General features: G+C 39.1%; 1 protein-coding gene across 1 annotated transcript in view; it reads left to right on the top strand.

The window, feature by feature from the left end:
• The window catches only part of ATRN (attractin), a 146817-nt gene that overhangs the window by 28297 nt on the left and 98645 nt on the right, over positions 1–19875 (top strand). The window contains exon 3 of the mRNA XM_077280306.1: positions 4669–4782. Within this exon, the coding sequence (XP_077136421.1) occupies positions 4669–4782 (114 nt within the window). The remainder of the gene's footprint in view (positions 1–4668; positions 4783–19875) is intronic.

The following is a 19875-nucleotide window of genomic DNA, read 5'->3' as shown; positions in this document are numbered from 1 at the left end:
CCCCACGGGGGCAATAAGGCCGGCTCATAGCCGCCTCCATAGTCACGTATACTGGTCCATACAGCAGGAAGGTGTACAGCAGACACCGGCCCCACGGGGGCAATAAGGCCGGCTCATAGCCGCCTCCATAGTCGCATATACTGGTCCATACAGCAGGAAGGTGTACAGCAGACATCGGCCCCACGAGGGCAATAATGCCGGCTCATAGACACCTCCATAGTCACATATACTGATCCATACAGCAGGAAGGTGTACAGCAGACACCGGCTCCACGGGGGCAATAAGGCCGGCTCATAGACACCTCCATAGTCACATATACTGGTCCATACAGCAGGAAGATGTACAGCAGACACCGGTCCCACAGGGGGCAACAGGGCCGACTCATAGCCGCCTCCGTAGTCACATATACTGGTCCATACACACCAGGGTTACATGACCGCTAGTCACACTGTGTCTGGCAGAGCGATTGCCACAATCGCATCACATGGATCAGCCTTTAGTGCTCATTTACTGCGGAGCGCTGTCATTCACATCTGATACACATCTGCACCCTGCAGGTTGTTGTCGTGCAGAGGGCGGCGTATGACACAGGTGCCTGGTGTCTCGCCCTGTACCTCGCCCTGTACAAAGTGCCATATAATACCTGTACACTGTAACGTAAAGGGGTCCTCTGCCTGATCAAGAAATGCAGAAGACACCAAGCTCCGTGACTCCGGCTCTGGACACGTCTTCTCTACAGTTTGGTGCTAATTTTTTCCTGATGGAAAGACTTGAGTCAACCAGGACAGACGTACGACAGTCCCGTGTAATCCTACATCTGTGACATGGCAACTCTAGCCACTAGTGCCTGTTATGGCATGCTGGGGGTTGTAGTTTCTAGACTTCAGGAATGTCGCAGGTTGACAATCTGTTTAACTCTTCAAAGGCTGCTCGGGTGTGGGATCAGGAGTGGAGTCCTCTGCACAGTGTTATACAGCCAGTATCTGCCTCCCTAAGCTGTGTAACCACTTAAAAGGGAATTGTTCACCAAATTTTTCATATTGAGCTGGACACACGATGTAATAGTGGCAGCACAACGGAATAAAACAAGTATTTTTTTATTTTATTTTGCCTCTCCGTTGCGGAGATATTAGCAACCAAAGCATTGGCACCTAATGAGTTAACTTTTCTACAGTACAAGTGGGTGTTATTAGTTAAATTTTCACTGGGGGCGTGGTCTTCCTCGCCCTGTGTGAGTTACCCAATCATAAACAGGCAGCAACATTCTAGAGGGAGGACACGCCCCCACATAGCTCAGGTTTCTCAGTGTGTGAGCTGTAAGTTGACAGCTCTGATCTCCTGCAGGATTAAACAGTGCTGGGAGATTAGAGCACAGATGACTGGCTTCTTTCCTTAGCCGTCTATGTGAAGCTCACAGTGCTGGGAGATTAGAGCACAGATGACTGGCTTCTTTCCTTAGCCGTCTATGTGAAGCTCACAGTGCTAGGAGATTAGAGCACAGATGACTGGCTTCTTTCCTAAGCCGTCAATGTGAAGCTCACAGTGCTGGGAAATTAGAGCACAGATGACTGGCTTCTTTCCTAAGCCGTCAATGTGAAGCTCACAGTGCAGGGAGATTAGAGCACAGATGACTGGCTTCTTTCCTAAGCCGTCTATGTGAAGCTCACAGTGCTGGGAGATTAGAGCACAGATGACTGGCTTCTTTCCTTAGCCGTCTATATGAAGCTCACAGTGCTGGGAGATTAGAGCACAGATGACTGGCTTCTTTCCTAAGCCTTCTATGTGAAGCTCACAGTGCTAGGAGATTAGAGCACAGATGACTGGCTTCTTTCCTAAGCCATCTATGTGAAGCTCACAGTGCTGGGAGATTAGAGCACAGATGACTGGATTCTTTCCTAAGCCGTCTATGTGAAGCTCACAGTGCTAGGAGATTAGAGCACAGATGACTGGCTTCTTTCCTAAGCCGTCTATGTGAAGCTCACAGTGCTGGGAGATTAGAGCACAGATGACTGGCTTCTTTCCTAAGCCGTCTATGTGAAGCTCACAGTGCTGGGAGATTAGAGCACAGATGACTGGCTTCTTTCCTAAGCCGTCTATGTGAAGCTCACAGTGCTGAGAGATTAGAGCACAGATGACTGGATTCTTTCCTTAGCCGTCTATGTGAAGCTCACAGTGCTAGGAGATTAGAGCACAGATGACTGGCTTCTTTCCTTAGCCGTCTATGTGAAGCTCACAGTGCTAGGAGATTAGAGCACAGATGACTGGCTTCTTTCCTAAGCCGTCTATGTGAAGCTCACAGTGCTAGGAGATTAGAGCACAGATGACTGGCTTCTTTCCTAACCTGTCTATGTGAAGCTCACAGTGCTAGGAGATTAGAGCACAGATGACTGGCTTCTTTCCTAAGCCGTCTATGTGAAGCTCACAGTGCTAGGAGATTAGAGCACAGATGACTGGCTTCTTTCCTACGCCATCTATGTGAAGCTCACAGTGCAGGGAGATTAGAGCACAGATGACTGGCTTCTTTCCTTAGCCGTCTATGTGAAGCTCACAGTGCTGGGAGATTAGAGCACAGATGACTGGCTTCTTTCCTTAGCCGTCTATATGAAGCTCACAGTGCTGGGAGATTAGAGCACAGATGACTGGCTTCTTTCCTAAGCCTTCTATGTGAAGCTCACAGTGCTAGGAGATTAGAGCACAGATGACTGGCTTCTTTCCTAAGCCATCTATGTGAAGCTCACAGTGCTGGGAGATTAGAGCACAGATGACTGGATTCTTTCCTAAGCCGTCTATGTGAAGCTCACAGTGCTAGGAGATTAGAGCACAGATGACTGGCTTCTTTCCTAAGCCGTCTATGTGAAGCTCACAGTGCTGGGAGATTAGAGCACAGATGACTGGCTTCTTTCCTAAGCCGTCTATGTGAAGCTCACAGTGCTGGGAGATTAGAGCACAGATGACTGGCTTCTTTCCTAAGCCGTCTATGTGAAGCTCACAGTGCTGAGAGATTAGAGCACAGATGACTGGATTCTTTCCTTAGCCGTCTATGTGAAGCTCACAGTGCTAGGAGATTAGAGCACAGATGACTGGCTTCTTTCCTTAGCCGTCTATGTGAAGCTCACAGTGCTAGGAGATTAGAGCACAGATGACTGGCTTCTTTCCTAAGCCGTCTATGTGAAGCTCACAGTGCTAGGAGATTAGAGCACAGATGACTGGCTTCTTTCCTAACCTGTCTATGTGAAGCTCACAGTGCTAGGAGATTAGAGCACAGATGACTGGCTTCTTTCCTAAGCCGTCTATGTGAAGCTCACAGTGCTAGGAGATTAGAGCACAGATGACTGGCTTCTTTCCTACGCCATCTATGTGAAGCTCACAGTGCAGGGAGATTAGAGCACAGATGACTGGCTTCTTTCCTTAGCCGTCTATGTGAAGCTCACAGTGCTAGGAGATTAGAGCACAGATGACTGGCTTCTTTCCTAACCCGTCTATGTGAAGCTCACAGTGCTAGGAGATTGGAGCACAGATGACTGGCTTCTTTCCTAACTCGTCTATGTGAAGCTCACAGTGCTAGGAGATTGGAGCACAGATGACTGGCTTCTTTCCTAACTCGTCTATGTGAAGCTCACAGTGCTAGGAGATTAGAGCACAGATGACTGGCTTCTTTCCTAAGCCGTCTATGTGAAGCTCACAGTGCTAGGAGATTAGAGCACAGATGACTGGCTTCTTTCCTAACTCGTCTATGTGAAGCTCACAGTGCTAGGAGATTAGAGCACAGATGACTGGCTTCTTTCCTAAGCCGTCTATGTGAAGCTCACAGTGCTAGGAGATTAGAGCACAGATGACTGGCTTCTTTCCTAACCCGTCTATGTGAAGCTCACAGTGCTAGGAGATTAGAGCACAGATGACTGGCTTCTTTCCTAACCCGTCTATGTGAAGCTCACAGTGCTAGGAGATTAGAGCACAGATGACTGGCTTCTTTCCTAACTCGTCTATGTGAAGCTCACAGTGCTAGGAGATTAGAGCACAGATGACTGGCTTCTTTCCTAACTCGTCTATGTGAAGCTCACAGTGCTAGGAGATTAGAGCACAGATGACTGGCTTCTTTCCTAAGCCATCTATGTGAAGCTCACAGTGCTGGGAGATTAGAGCACAGATGACTGGCTTCTTTCCTAACCCGTCTATGTGAAGCTCACAGTGCTGGGAGATTAGAGCACAGATGACTGGCTTCTTTCCTAACCCGTCTATGTGAAGCTCACAGTGCTGGGAGATTAGAGCACAGATGACTGGCTTCTTTCCTAACTCGTCTATGTGAAGCTCACAGTGCTAGGAGATTAGAGCACAGATGACTGGCTTCTTTCCTAAGCCATCTATGTGAAGCTCACAGTGCTGGGAGATTAGAGCACAGATGACTGGCTTCTTTCCTAACCCGTCTATGTGAAGCTCACAGTGCTGGGAGATTAGAGCACAGATGACTGGCTTCTTTCCTAACCCGTCTATGTGAAGCTCACAGTGCTAGGAGATTAGAGCACAGATGACTGGCTTCTTTCCTAAGCCGTCTATGTGAAGCTCTTCTATCAGCTCTCCTCCTCTCTTAACACTGTCCGCTCTGCTGTACTGCCTCTTCCCCCTCACTGCTAATTAATGTCAATAAAATATACCATTTTTTCTCTCCAGTAACAACACCGTGCTGCGTCTCCGCTTCAACCACTTCGCCACAGAGTGCAGCTGGGATCACCTGTACGTGTACGATGGAGACTCCATATACGCCCCATTGGTCGCTGCTTTCAGGTAAGTTCTGGGGTCGCCTAGATGATACTAATAACATCCATATTATAAATGTACTATGGGTCTGGAACAAGGCTGCTGTGTCCTGAAGGTGAGCGTACATGATCACCACTTTATTCGCTCACTTTGTATCTGGTGCTATCTCCCCTACTGGGGTATTTAATGAACTGTTGTGTCGTTAATCCAATTAATCTCCGGGTCCGTGTACACGACTCTCCTGATCAGTCGCATTAAGCAATGGCAATGAAACTCCTAGACGGGAGACGTACAATTATAATTATGGCACCTTTGTGTGAGCCACAATATTTGTTTTTGTGTTGTGTATATTTTAATTATCTCCTGGAGTTACACTCAGGATGTGAATGACTTAGGGTACCGTCACACATTGAAATTTCCATCGCTACGACGTTACGATTCGTGACGTTCTAGCGATATCGTTACGATATCGCTGTGTCTGACACGCTACTGCGATCAGACACCCTGCTGAGAATCGTACGTCGTAGCAGATCGTTTGGAACTTTCTTTTGTCGCTTGATCACCCGCTGACATCGCTGGATCGTTGTGTGTGACAGCGATCCAGCGATGTCTTCGCTTGTAACCAGGGTAAACATCGGGTAACTAAGCGCAGGGCCGCGCTTAGTAACCCGATGTTTACCCTGGTTACCAGCGTAAACGTAAAAAAACAAACAGTACATACTCACCCGTCGGTGTCCTTCAGGTCCCTTGCCGTCTGCTTCCTGCTCTGACTAGTGCCGGCCGGAAAGTGAGAGCAGAGCGCAGCGGTGCTGCGCTCTGCTCTCACTGTACGGCTGCACTCAGAGCAGGAAGCAGACGGCAAGGGACCTGAAGGACACCGACGGGTGAGTATGTACTGTTTGTTTTTTTACGTTTACGCTGGTAACCAGGGTAAACATCGGGTTACTAAGCGCGGCCCTGCGCTTAGTTACCCTATGTTTACCCTGGTTACCCGGGGACTTCGGCATCGCTCCAGCGCCGTGATTGCAACGTGTGACCGCAGTCTACGACGCTGGAGCGATATTCATACGACGCTGCGACGTCACGAATCGTGCCGTCGCAGCGATGAAAATTTCAATGTGTGACGGTACCCTTAGGTGCACTTTAGTAGTAGGTAGTAATATGTATTGTTATGGTTGTTTACTTTCTTGAATAAAGATTACGTTTTATGAATGTATCCCTTTCTTGGGGAATGTTTTTAATCTGTTATTGAATTTGAGATTGTTTCAATGAATTTGTGTCCACAGACTAGAAACATCTGGTCAGTCCACACTGTACTCTGCACTGACGTTCTAAAATGTCAGTGCAAAGTGAACAGCTTGCAGGAGATTTGAGGCTGTGAGGGTAGGAGTGGAGACAGTCAACATAGTTATATTCTTATTCATTGGGGGCAGTATTATAGTAGTTATATTCTTGTACATAGGGGCAGTATTATAGTAGTTATATTCTTGTACATAGGGGCAGTATTATAGTAGTTATATTCTTGTACATAGGGGCAGTATTATAGCAGTTATATTCTGGTACATAGGAGCAGTATTATAGTAGTTATATTCTTGTACATAAGAACAGCATTATAGTAGTTATATTCTTGCACATAGGGGCAGTATTATAGCAGTTATATTCTGGTACATAGGAGCAGTATTATAGTAGTTATATTCTTGTACATAAGAACAGCATTATAGTAGTTATATTCTTGCACATAGGCGCAGTATTATAGTAGTTATATTCCTGTACATAGGAGGCAGTATTATAGTAGTTATATTCTTGTACATAAGGGCAGTATTATAGTAGTTATATTCCTGTACATAGGGGGCAGTATTATAGTAGTTATATTCCTGTACATAGGGGGCAGTATTATAGTAGTTATATTCTTGTACATAGGGACAGTATTATAGTAGTTATTCTTGTACATAGGGGCAGTATTATAGTAGTTATATTCTTGTGCATAGGAGCAGTATTATAGTAGTTATATTCTGGTACATAAAAGCAGTTTTTTAGTAGTTATATTCTTGTACATAGGAGCAGTATTATAGTAGATATATTCTTGTACATAGGAGCAGTATTATAGTAGTTATATTCTTGTACATAGGAGCAGTATTATAGTAGTTATATTCTTGTATATAGGGGACAGTATTATACTAGTTATATTCTTGTATATAGGGGACAGTATTATAGTAGTTATATTCTTGTACATAGGAGCAGTATTATAGTAGTTATATTCTTGTATAGAGGGGACAGTATTATAGTAGTTATATTCTTGTACATAGGGGCAGTATTATAGTAGCTATATTCTTGTACATAGGGGCAGTATTATAGTAGTTATATTCTGGTACATAGGACCAGTATTATAGTAATTATATTCTTGTATATTGGGGACAGTATTATAGTAGTTATATTCTTGTACATAGGGAACAGTATTATAGAAGTTATATTCTTGTACATAGGAGCAGTATTTTAGTAGTTATATTCTTGTATAGAGGGGACAGTATTATAGTAGTTATATTCTTGTCCATAGGGGCAGTATTATAGTAGTTATATTCTTGTCCATAGGGGCCGTATTATAGTAGTTATATTCTTGTATATAGGAGCAGTATTATAGCAGTTATATTCTTGTACATAGGGGCAGTATTATAGTAGTTATATTCTTGTACATAGGGGCAGTATTATAGTAGTTATATTCTTGTACATAGGAGCAGTATTATAGTAATTATATTCTTGTACATGGGGACAGTATTATAGTAGTTATATTCTTGTACATGGGGACAGTATTATAGTAGTTATCTTCTTGTACATAGGAGCAGTATTATAGTAGTTATATTCTTGTACATAGGGGACAGTATTATAGTAGTTATATTCTTGTACATAGGAGCAGTATTATAGTAGTTATATTCTTGTACATAGGGGCAGTATTATAGTAGTTATATTCTTGTACATAGGGGCAGTATTATAGTAGTTATATTCTTGTACATAGGGGCAGTATTATAGTAGTTATATTCTTGTACATAGGGACCATATTATAGTAGTTATATTCTTGTACATAGGAGCAGTATTATAGTAGTTATATTCTTGTACATAGGGACAGTATTATAGTAGTTACATTTTTGTACATAGAGGCAGTATTATAGTAGTTATATTCTTGAACATAGGAGCAGTATTATAGTAGTTATATTCTTGTACATAGGGGACAGTATTATAGTAGTTATATTCTTGTACATAGGAGCAGTATTATAGTAGTTATATTCTTGTACATAGAGGCAGTATTATAGTAGTTATATTCTTGTACATAGGGGCAGTATTATAGTAGTTATATTCTTGTACATAGGGGCAGTATTATAGTAGTTATATTCTTGTACATAGGGGCAGTATTATAGTAGTTATATTCTTGTACATAGGGACCATATTATAGTAGTTATATTCTTGTACATAGGAGCAGTATTATAGTAGTTATATTCTTGTACATAGGAGCAGTATTATAGTAGTTATATTCTTATGTATAGGAGCAGTATTATAGTAGTTATATTCTTGAACATAGGAGCAGTATTATAGTAGTTATATTCTTGTACATAGGGGCAGTATTATAGTAGTTATATTCTGTACATCAGAGCAGTATTATAGTAGTTATATTCTTGTACATGGGGACAGTATTATAGTAGTTATATTCTTATGTATAGGAGCAGTATTATAGTAGTTATATTCTTGAACATAGGAGCAGTATTATAGTAGTTATATTCTTGAACATAGGAGCAGTATTATAGTAGTTATATTCTGTACATCAGAGCAGTATTATAGTAGTTATATTCTTGTACATAGGGGACAGTATTATAGTAGTTATATTCTTGTACATAGGAGCAGTATTATAGTAGTTATATTCTGTACATCAGAGCAGTATTATAGTAGTTATATTCTTGTACATAGAGGCAGTATTATAGTAGTTATATTCTTGTACATAGGGGCAGTATTATAGTAGTTATATTCTTGTACATAGGGGCAGTATTATAGTAGTTATATTCTTGTACATAGGGGCAGTATTATAGTAGTTATATTCTTGTACATAGGGACCATATTATAGTAGTTATATTCTTGTACATAGGGGCAGTATTATAGTAGTTATATTCTTGTACATAGGGACAGTATTATAGTAGTTACATTTTTGTACATAGAGGCAGTATTATAGTAGTTATATTCTTGTACATAGGGGCAGTATTATAGTAGTTATATTCTTGTACATAGGGACAGTATTATAGTAGTTATACTGCCCCTATGTACAAGAATATAACTACTATAATACTGCCCCTATGTACAAGAATATTATAGTAGTTATATTCTGGTACATATGAACAGTATTATAGGAATTATATTCTTGTATATTGGGGACAGTATTATAGTAGTTATATTCTTGTATATAGGGGACAGTATTATAGTAGTTAAATTCTTGTACATAGGAGCAGTATTATAGTAGTTATATTCCTGTACATGGGGCAGTATTACAGTAGTTATATTCTTGTACATAGGGGGCAGTATTATAGTAGTTATATTCCTGTACATGGGGCAGTATTACAGTAGTTATATTCTTGTACATAGGGGGCAGTATTATAGTAGTTATATTCTTGTACACAGGAGCAGTATTATAGTAGTTATATTCCTGTACATGGGGCAGTATTACAGTAGTTATATTCTTGTACATAGGGGGCAGTATTATAGTAGTTATATTCTTGTACATAAGAGCAGTATTATAGTAGATATATTCTTGAACATAGGGGCAGTATTATAGTAGTTATATTCTTGTCCATAGGGGCAGTATTATAGTAGTTATATTCTTGTACATAGGGCCAGTATTATAGTAGTTATGTTCTTGTACATAGGGGCAGTATTATAGTAGTTATATTCTTGTACACAGGAGCAGTATTATAGTAGTTATATTCCTGTACATGGGGCAGTATTACAGTAGTTATATTCTTGTACATAGGGGGCAGTATTATAGTAGTTATATTCTTGTACATAGGGGCAGTATTGTAGTTATATTCTTGTACAAAGAGGCCTTATTATAGTAGTTATATTCTTGTACATAGGAGCAGTATTATAGTAGTTATATTCTTGTACATAGGAGCAGTATTATAGTAGTTATATTCTTGTACATAGGGGACAGTATTATAGTAGTTATATTCTTGTACATAGGAGCAGTATTATAGTAGTTATATTCTGTACATCAGAGCAGTATTATAGTAGTTATATTCTTGTACATAGAGGCAGTATTATAGTAGTTATATTCTTGTACATAGGGGCAGTATTATAGTAGTTATATTCTTGTACATAGGGGCAGTATTATAGTAGTTATATTCTTGTACATAGGGACGATATTATAGTAGTTCTATTGTACATAGGGGCAGTATTATAGTAGTTATATTCTTGTACATAGGGACAGTATTATAGTAGTTACATTTTTGTACATAGAGGCAGTATTATAGTAGTTATATTCTTGTACATAGGGGCAGTATTAAAGTAGTTATATTTTTGTACATAGAGGCAGTATTATAGTAGTTATATTCTTGTACATAGGGGCAGTATTATAGTAGTTATATTCTTGTACATAGGGACAGTATTATAGTAGTTATACTGCCCCTATGTACAAGAATATAACTACTATAATACTGCCCCTATGTACAAGAATATTATATTAGTTATATTCTGGTACATATGAACAGTATTATAGGAATTATATTCTTGTATATTGGGGACAGTATTATAGTAGTTATATTCTTGTATATAGGGGACAGTATTATAGTAGTTAAATTCTTGTACATAGGGGAAATTATTATAGAAGTTATATTCTTGTACATAGGAGCAGTATTATAGTAGTTATATTCTTGTATAGAGGGGACAGTATTATAGTAGTTATATTCTTGTACATAGGGGCAGTATTATAGTAGTTATATTCTTGTACATAAGAGCAGTATTATAGTAGATATATTCTTTAACATAGGGGCAGTATTATAGTAGTTATATTCTTGTCCATAGGGGCAGTATTATAGTAGTTATATTCTTGTACATAGGGCCAGTATTATAGTAGTTATGTTCTTGTACATAGGGGCAGTATTATAGTAGTTATATTCTTGTACATAGGAGCAGTATTATAGTAGTTATATTCTTGTACATAGGAGCAGTATTATAGTAGTTATATTCCTGTACATGGGGCAGTATTACAGTAGTTATATTCTTGTACATAGGGGGCAGTATTATAGTAGTTATATTCTTGTACATAGGGGTAGTATTGTAGTTATATTCTTGTACAAAGAGGCCTTATTATAGTAGTTATATTCTTGTACATAGGAGCAGTATTATAGTAGTTATATTCTTGTACATAGGAGCAGTATTATAGTAGTTATATTCTTGTACATAGGAGCAGTATTATAGTAGTTATATTCTTGTACATAGGGACAGTATTATAGTAGTTATATTCTTGTACATAGGGACAGTATTATAGTAGTTATATTCTTGTACATAGGAGCAGTATTATAGTAGTTATATTCTTGTACATCTAGGAGCAGTATTATAGTAGTTATATTCTTGTGCATAGGAGCAGTATTATAGTAATTATATTCTTGTACATGGGGACAGTATTATAGTAGTTATATTCTTGTACATGGGGACAGTATTATAGTAGTTATATTCTTGTACATAGGAGCAGTATTATAGTAGTTATATTCTTGTACATAGGGGACAGTATTATAGTAGTTATATTCTTGTACATAGGAGCAGTATTATAGTAGTTATATTCTGTACATCAGAGCAGTATTATAGTAGTTATATTCTTGTACATAGGAGCAGTATTATAGTAGTTATATTCTTGTACATAGGGGCAGTATTATAGTAGTTATATTCTTGTACATAGGGGCAGTATTATAGTAGTTATATTCTTGTACATAGGGGCAGTATTATAGTAGTTATATTCTTGTACATAGGGGCAGTATTATAGTAGTTATATTCTTGTACATAGGGGCAGTATTATAGTAGTTATATTCTTGTACATAGGGGCAGTATTATAGTAGTTATATTCTTGTACATAGGGGCAGTATTATAGTAGTTATATTCTTGTACATAGGGGCAGTGTTATAGTAGTTATATTCTTGTACATAGGGGCAGTATTATAGTAGTTATATTCTTGTACATAGGGGACAGTATTATAGTAGTTATATTCTTGTACATAGGAGCAGTATTATAGTAGTTATATTCTGTACATCAGAGCAGTATTATAGTAGTTATATTCTTGTACATAGGAGCAGTATTATAGTAGTTATATTCTTGTACATAGGGGCAGTATTATAGTAGTTATATTCTTGTACATAGGGGCAGTATTATAGTAGTTATATTCTTGTACATAGGGGCAGTATTATAGTAGTTATATTCTTGTACATAGGGGCAGTATTATAGTAGTTATATTCTTGTACATAGGGGCAGTATTATAGTAGTTATATTCTTGTACATAGGGGCAGTATTATAGTAGTTATATTCTTGTACATAGGGGCAGTATTATAGTAGTTATATTCTTGTACATAGGGGCAGTGTTATAGTAGTTATATTCTTGTACATAGGGGCAGTATTATAGTAGTTATATTCTTGTACATAGGGGCAGTATTATAGTAGTTATATTCTGGTACATAGGAGCAGTATTATAGTAGTTATATTCATGTACATAGGGGACAGTATTATAGAAGTTATATTCTTGTACATAGGGGACAGTATTATAGAAGTTATATTCTTGTACATAGGGGCAGTATTATAGTAGTTATATTCTTCTATAGAGGGGACAGTATTGTAGTAGTTATATTCTTGTACATAGGAGCAGTATTATAGTAGTTATATTCTTGTACATAGGAGCAGTATTATAGTAATTATATTCTTGTACATGGGGACAGTATTATAGTAGTTATATTCTTGTACATGGGGACAGTATTATAGTAGTTATATTCTTGTACATAGGGGCAGTATTATAGTAGTTATATTCTTGTACATAGGGGCAGTATTATAGTAGTTATATTCTTGTACATAGGGGCAGTGTTATAGTAGTTATATTCTTGTACATAGGGGCAGTATTATAGTAGTTATATTCTTGTACATAGGGGCAGTATTATAGTAGTTATATTCTGGTACATAGGAGCAGTATTATAGTAGTTATATTCATGTACATAGGGGACAGTATTATAGAAGTTATATTCTTGTACATAGGGGACAGTATTATAGAAGTTATATTCTTGTACATAGGGGCAGTATTATAGTAGTTATATTCTTCTATAGAGGGGACAGTATTGTAGTAGTTATATTCTTGTACATAGGAGCAGTATTATAGTAGTTATATTCTTGTACATAGGAGCAGTATTATAGTAATTATATTCTTGTACATGGGGACAGTATTATAGTAGTTATATTCTTGTACATGGGGACAGTATTATAGTAGTTATATTCTTGTACATAGGAGCAGTATTATAGTAGTTATATTCTTGTACATAGGGGACAGTATTATAGTAGTTATATTCTTGTACATAGGAGCAGTATTATAGTAGTTATATTCTGTACATCAGAGCAGTATTATAGTAGTTATATTCTTGTACATAGGGGCAGTATTATAGTAGTTATATTCTTGTACATAGGGGCAGTACTATAGTAGTTATATTCTTGTACATAGGGGCAGTATTATAGTAGTTATATTCTTGTACATAGGGGCAGTATTATAGTAGTTATATTCTTGTACATAGGGGCAGTATTATAGTAGTTATATTCTTGTACATAGGGACAGTATTATAGTAGTTATATTCTTGTACATAGGGGCAGTATTATAGTAGTTATATTCTGGTACATAGGGGCAGTATTATAGTAGTTATATTCATGTACATAGGGGACAGTATTATAGAAGTTATATTCTTGTACATAGGGGACAGTATTATAGAAGTTATATTCTTGTACATAGGGGCAGTATTATAGTAGTTATATTCTTCTATAGAGGGGACAGTATTGTAGTAGTTATATTCTTGTACATAGGAGCAGTATTATAGTAGTTATATTCTTGTCCATAGGGGCAGTATTATAGTAGTTATATTCTTGTCCATAGGGGCAGTATTATAGTAGTTATATTCTTGTATATAGGGGCAGTATTATAGTAGTTATATTCTTGTACATAGGGGCAGTGTTATAGTAGTTATATTCTTGTACATAGGGGCAGTATTATAGTAGTTATATTCTTGTACATAGGGGCAGTATTATAGTAGTTATATTCTGGTACATAGGAGCAGTATTATAGTAGTTATATTCATGTACATAGGGGACAGTATTATAGAAGTTATATTCTTGTACATAGGGGACAGTATTATAGAAGTTATATTCTTGTACATAGGGGCAGTATTATAGTAGTTATATTCTTCTATAGAGGGGACAGTATTGTAGTAGTTATATTCTTGTACATAGGAGCAGTATTATAGTAGTTATATTCTTGTCCATAGGGGCAGTATTATAGTAGTTATATTCTTGTCCATAGGGGCAGTATTATAGTAGTTATATTCTTGTACATAGGGGCAGTATTATAGTAGCTATATTCTTGTACATCTAGGAGCAGTATTATAGTAGTTATATTCTTGTACATAGGAGCAGTATTATAGTAATTATATTCTTGTACATGGGGACAGTATTATAGTAGTTATATTCTTGTACATGGGGACAGTATTATAGTAGTTATATTCTTGTACATAGGAGCAGTATTATAGTAGTTATATTCTTGTACATAGGGGACAGTATTATAGTAGTTATATTCTTGTACATAGGAGCAGTATTATAGTAGTTATATTCTGTACATCAGAGCAGTATTATAGTAGTTATATTCTTGTACATAGGGGCAGTATTATAGTAGTTATATTCTTGTACATAGGGGCAGTACTATAGTAGTTATATTCTTGTACATAGGGGCAGTATTATAGTAGTTATATTCTTGTACATAGGGGCAGTATTATAGTAGTTATATTCTTGTACATAGGGGCAGTATTATAGTAGTTATATTCTTGTACATAGGGACAGTATTATAGTAGTTATATTCTTGTACATAGGGGACAGTATTATAGTAGTTATATTCTTGTACATAGGAGCAGTATTATAGTAGTTATATTCTGTACATCAGAGCAGTATTATAGTAGTTATATTCTTGTACATAGGGGACAGTATTATAGTAGTTATATTCTTGTACATAGGAGCAGTATTATAGTAGTTATATTCTGTACATCAGAGCAGTATTATAGTAGTTATATTCTTGTACATAGGGGCAGTATTATAGTAGTTATATTCTTGTACATAGGGGCAGTACTATAGTAGTTATATTCTTGTACATAGGAGCAGTATTATAGTAGTTATATTCTTGTACATAGGGGCAGTATTATAGTAGTTATATTCTGGTACATAGGGGCAGTATTATAGTAGTTATATTCATGTACATAGGGGACAGTATTATAGAAGTTATATTCTTGTACATAGGGGACAGTATTATAGAAGTTATATTCTTGTACATAGGGGCAGTATTATAGTAGTTATATTCTTCTATAGAGGGGACAGTATTGTAGTAGTTATATTCTTGTACATAGGAGCAGTATTATAGTAGTTATATTCTTGTCCATAGGGGCAGTATTATAGTAGTTATATTCTTGTCCATAGGGGCAGTATTATAGTAGTTATATTCTTGTATATAGGGGCAGTATTATAATAGCTATATTCTTGTACATAGGAGCAGTATTATTGTAGTTATATTCTTGTCCATAGGGGCAGTATTATAGTAGTTATATTCTTGTCCATAGGGGCAGTATTATAGTAGTTATATTCTTGTACATAGGAGTAGTATTATATTCTTGACATAGGAGCAGTATTATATTCTTGTACATAGGGGCGGTATTATATTCTTGTACATAGGGGCGGTATTATAGTAGTTATATTCTTGTACATAGGGGCAGTATTATAGTAATTATATTCTTGACATAGGGGCAGTATTATATTCTTGTACATAGGGGCGGTATTATGGTAGTTGCCTTCCTGCACATAGTAGATGCTGTGCAGTCCTTGTCTCCATGCTGTGCTGTTTCTGGCCCTGGTTGCTGTGTTGTTTCCTCTGTCCCCATCCATTAGTGTCTTCCCCCCTGGCTGTGATTTCGGGCTTGTGCGTATCTCGATTACACTGGATGGAGGCCAGCCATAGTAGTCACTGTCTCGGTGCCACATTTCGGTGTTAGATGCCATTTGAGAGACTGTTATTGGGTCTTAATAGCTATCAGCTATGTGAAGCCACGAGCATTTAGCCAGATAAATTGACCCTCGTTATTCGGTGCATTTACCGGGGAGGGGAAATCGATGCATTCTCTGCTGTTGCTGACCCTGCTTTGGAAGCGCATTGTTGCGGTTTATTTAGAGCGCGGGTGCGCATAATTTTTTATTTTGGGAAGAATGCTTTACTTGAAGGTGCTGCGATTATTTCTATTAAGACCTAAAAATGTAATAAAAAATTTGACCATCAGGTTTTTTTTTAGCTCTCTTACAACTTTCATGTGTTTTGTAATAATTGCCTTTTGCCTCTTGTTTGTTTTTTAGGTGCTTTTTCCTTATTTTGTGCCTTCTTGTGACCCTTGCCGTACCCGGTCAGTGCCGTTATGTTGCCGCCGGTATTGAAGCCCTATTTCTGTCCCCCTTCGGCTCCTGAGCCATTTCGCACGGCTTCAATCCAATTTTTTTTCTTCCTGTAATGAAACTTCAGATCCTGAAAACTTTGGTTTCTTAGAACAGATTTTCGTGTTGGTTCTCACACCCTTTACATAAATGCTTATAAAATCCTGCTGGTAGCCCTCCTGGGAAACGATCCGCGGCTCGGCTCCACCCTGCTGACACATTACTGCTGACTTCTTAAAGGGACAGTACACCCAGAAATGTAAGCAAAAAGTCAAGGCGAGAGGATCTCCATGGACATCATTTCCTGCATTCCCTGTGATCAGCCTTCCAGGACCGACGGATTATCTTCTGCTCATGTTTGCCATTTTCGTCTCTAGGCTTTAATTGAAGGGCGGGGCTTAAGAATCTTTTTTTTTTTTTTCTTACTGTAAAGGGGAGAGGCTCCTGCTGCAGCCAGTTATTTACATATCAGTGTAATTTTTTTATTTTGCATGTTTATTTTTTGTAGCTTAACAATTTATACCTGTCCCAGAATTCTCTCCTCCCCAAATAATTTTTTTTTGTCATCGCAGCATTCAATTAAATCAGATCAAGATATAAAATTAACCAACATGGTAAAGACCGAAAAAGAAAATTAGATACCAGAAATATTGCTATTTTTCAATCACTGCCCCCTCCAGAAAAAATTCAATAAAAGGCGACAAATATTTTTTTCAGCCCAGAATGGAATCAATAAAAATATCAGTTTTCATTTTTTCGGCTGTATGAGGGCTTTTTCGGGGTAGACATGGCATTTTGATCACTTTATTACTTTTTTTTTTTTCGGTGCTGCTGTGGCCAGTTTTTTGTTATCTCATTTTGGCGTTCATTTTATTCTTAGATTTAGACAAGTACATATCACATTGTGTAATTTAAAATAAAAAAAATATTTCTTTATTTTTAATAAGGAGAATAGTAACTGAAACGTTCAAGTTTGTAAAACTTTTGTGTGCTGAGATTGTCAGGGGCGTATGACAGGTTAACAGCACTGCGCGTAGCTCTCCTACATCTGTGTCTGTCATAGACAGATGATGGCTGAATAACACCGCCATCATCTGCAGGGAAATGGTGCAGGCTGAGCTCCTGAGCCCGCATCACACAGGGACTTGCCATTGGTCTTACTATTACTTTATATGTCAGGAAGAGGACCTTTCACTGGATTTTTTTTTTAATTTAAAATGTATTACCTCCTTGAATTGGGGCAGCACCGCTGATTCCGGAACTGTTTTCCTTTTTTTCCTGTGCCACTCGGTCCCAAAGTTATTTCCCCTTGTAATAAAGCTGAACATATCTCCGTCCGCCAGCTTGGTGTATACCGCAGGACTGCTCTGTGGGCGGTTTCTTTTTTCCTCCTCTGATGCTGGCCAATCAGAGCACAGCCACACCCACAGAGATTTGTGGTACACGCCCAGCTGTATGAAGAAAAAAATGTGCTTTTTTATTCCTGGTGGACGCAGGATTGGACCTGAGGGTCCTGGAAGAATTCCTGATGGATGTAGGATTGGACCTGAGGGTCCTGGAAGAATTCCTGATGGACGTAGGATTGGACCTGAGGGTCTTGGAAGAATTCCTGATGGATGTAGGATTGGACCTTAGGGTCCTTGAAGAATTCCTGATGGATGTAGGATTGGACCTGAGGGTCCTGGAAGAATTCCTGATGGATGTAGGATTGGACCTTAGGGTCCTTGAAGAATTCCTGATGGATGTAGGATTGGACCTGAGGGTCCTGGAAGAATTCCTGATGGATGTAGGATTGGACCTGAGGCTCCTGGAAGAATTCCTGATGGATGTAGGATTGGACTTGAGGCTCCTGGAAGAATTCCTGATGGATGTAGGATTGGACCTGAGGGTCCTGGAAGAATTCCTGATGGATGTAGGATTGGACCTGAGGGTCCTGGAAGAATTCCTGATGGACGTAGGATTGGACCTGAGGGTCCTGGAAGAATTCCTGATGGATGTAGGATTGGACCTGAGGGTCCTGGAAGAATTCCTGATGGATGTAGGATTGGACCTGAGGCTCCTGGAAGAATTCCTGATGGATGTAGGATTGGACTTGAGGCTCCTGGAAGAATTCCTGATGGATGTAGGATTGGACCTGAGGGTCCTGGAAGAATTCCTGATGGACGTAGGATTGGACCTGAGGGTCCTGGAAGAATTCCTGATGGATGTAGGATTGGACCTGAGGGTCCTGGAAGAATTCCTGATGGACGTAGGATTGGACCTGAGGGTCCTGGAAGAATTCCTGATGGATGTAGGATTGGACCTTAGGGTCCTGGAAGAATTCCTGATGGATGTAGGATTGGACCTGAGGGTCCTGGAAGAATTCCTGATGGATGTAGGATTGGACCTGAGGCTCCTGGAAGAATTCCTGATGGATGTAGGATTGGACCTGAGGGTCCTGGAAGAATTCCTGATGGACGTAGGATTGGACCTGAGGGTCCTGGAAGAATTCCTGATGGATGTAGGATTGGACCTTAGGGTCCTTGAAGAATTCCTGATGGATGTAGGATTGGACCTGAGGGTCCTGGAAGAATTCCTGATGGATGTAGGATTGGACCTGAGGCTCCTGGAAGAATTCCTGATGGATGTAGGATTGGACTTGAGGCTCCTGGAAGAATTCCTGATGGATGTAGGATTGGACCTGAGGGTCCTGGAAGAATTCCTGATGGACGTAGGATTGGACCTGAGGGTCCTGGAAGAATTCCTGATGGATGTAGGATTGGACCTGAGGGTCCTGGAAGAATTCCTGATGGACGTAGGATTGGACCTGAGGGTCCTGGAAGAATTCCTGATGGATGTAGGATTGGACCTTAGGGTCCTGGAAGAATTCCTGATGGATGTAGGATTGGACCTGAGGGTCCTGGAAGAATTCCTGATGGATGTAGGATTGGACCTGAGGCTCCTGGAAGAATTCCTGATGGATGTAGGATTGGACCTGAGGGTCCTGGAAGAATTCCTGATGGACGTAGGATTGGACCTGAGGGTCCTGGAAGAATTCCTGATGGATGTAGGATTGGACCTTAGGGTCCTGGAAGAATTCCTGATGGATGTAGGATTGGACCTGAGGGTCCTGGAAGAATTCCTGATGGATGTTGGATTGGACCTGAGGGTCCTGGAAGAATTCCTGATGGATGTAGGATTGGACCTGAGGCTCCTGGAAGAATTCCTGATGGATGTAGGATTGGACCTGAGGGTCCTGGAAGAATTCCTGATGGATGTAGGATTGGACCTGAGGGTCCTGGAAGAATTCCTGATGGATGTAGGATTGGACCTGAGGCTCCTGGAAGAATTCCTGATGGATGTAGGATTGGACTTGAGGCTCCTGGAAGAATTCCTGATGGATGTAGGATTGGACCT

The sequence above is a fragment of the Ranitomeya variabilis genome, chromosome 1 (genome assembly GCF_051348905.1).
Source record: "Ranitomeya variabilis isolate aRanVar5 chromosome 1, aRanVar5.hap1, whole genome shotgun sequence".
Lineage (NCBI taxonomy): Eukaryota > Metazoa > Chordata > Amphibia > Anura > Dendrobatidae > Ranitomeya > Ranitomeya variabilis.
This window is presented reverse-complemented; position numbering and strand designations above follow the sequence as displayed.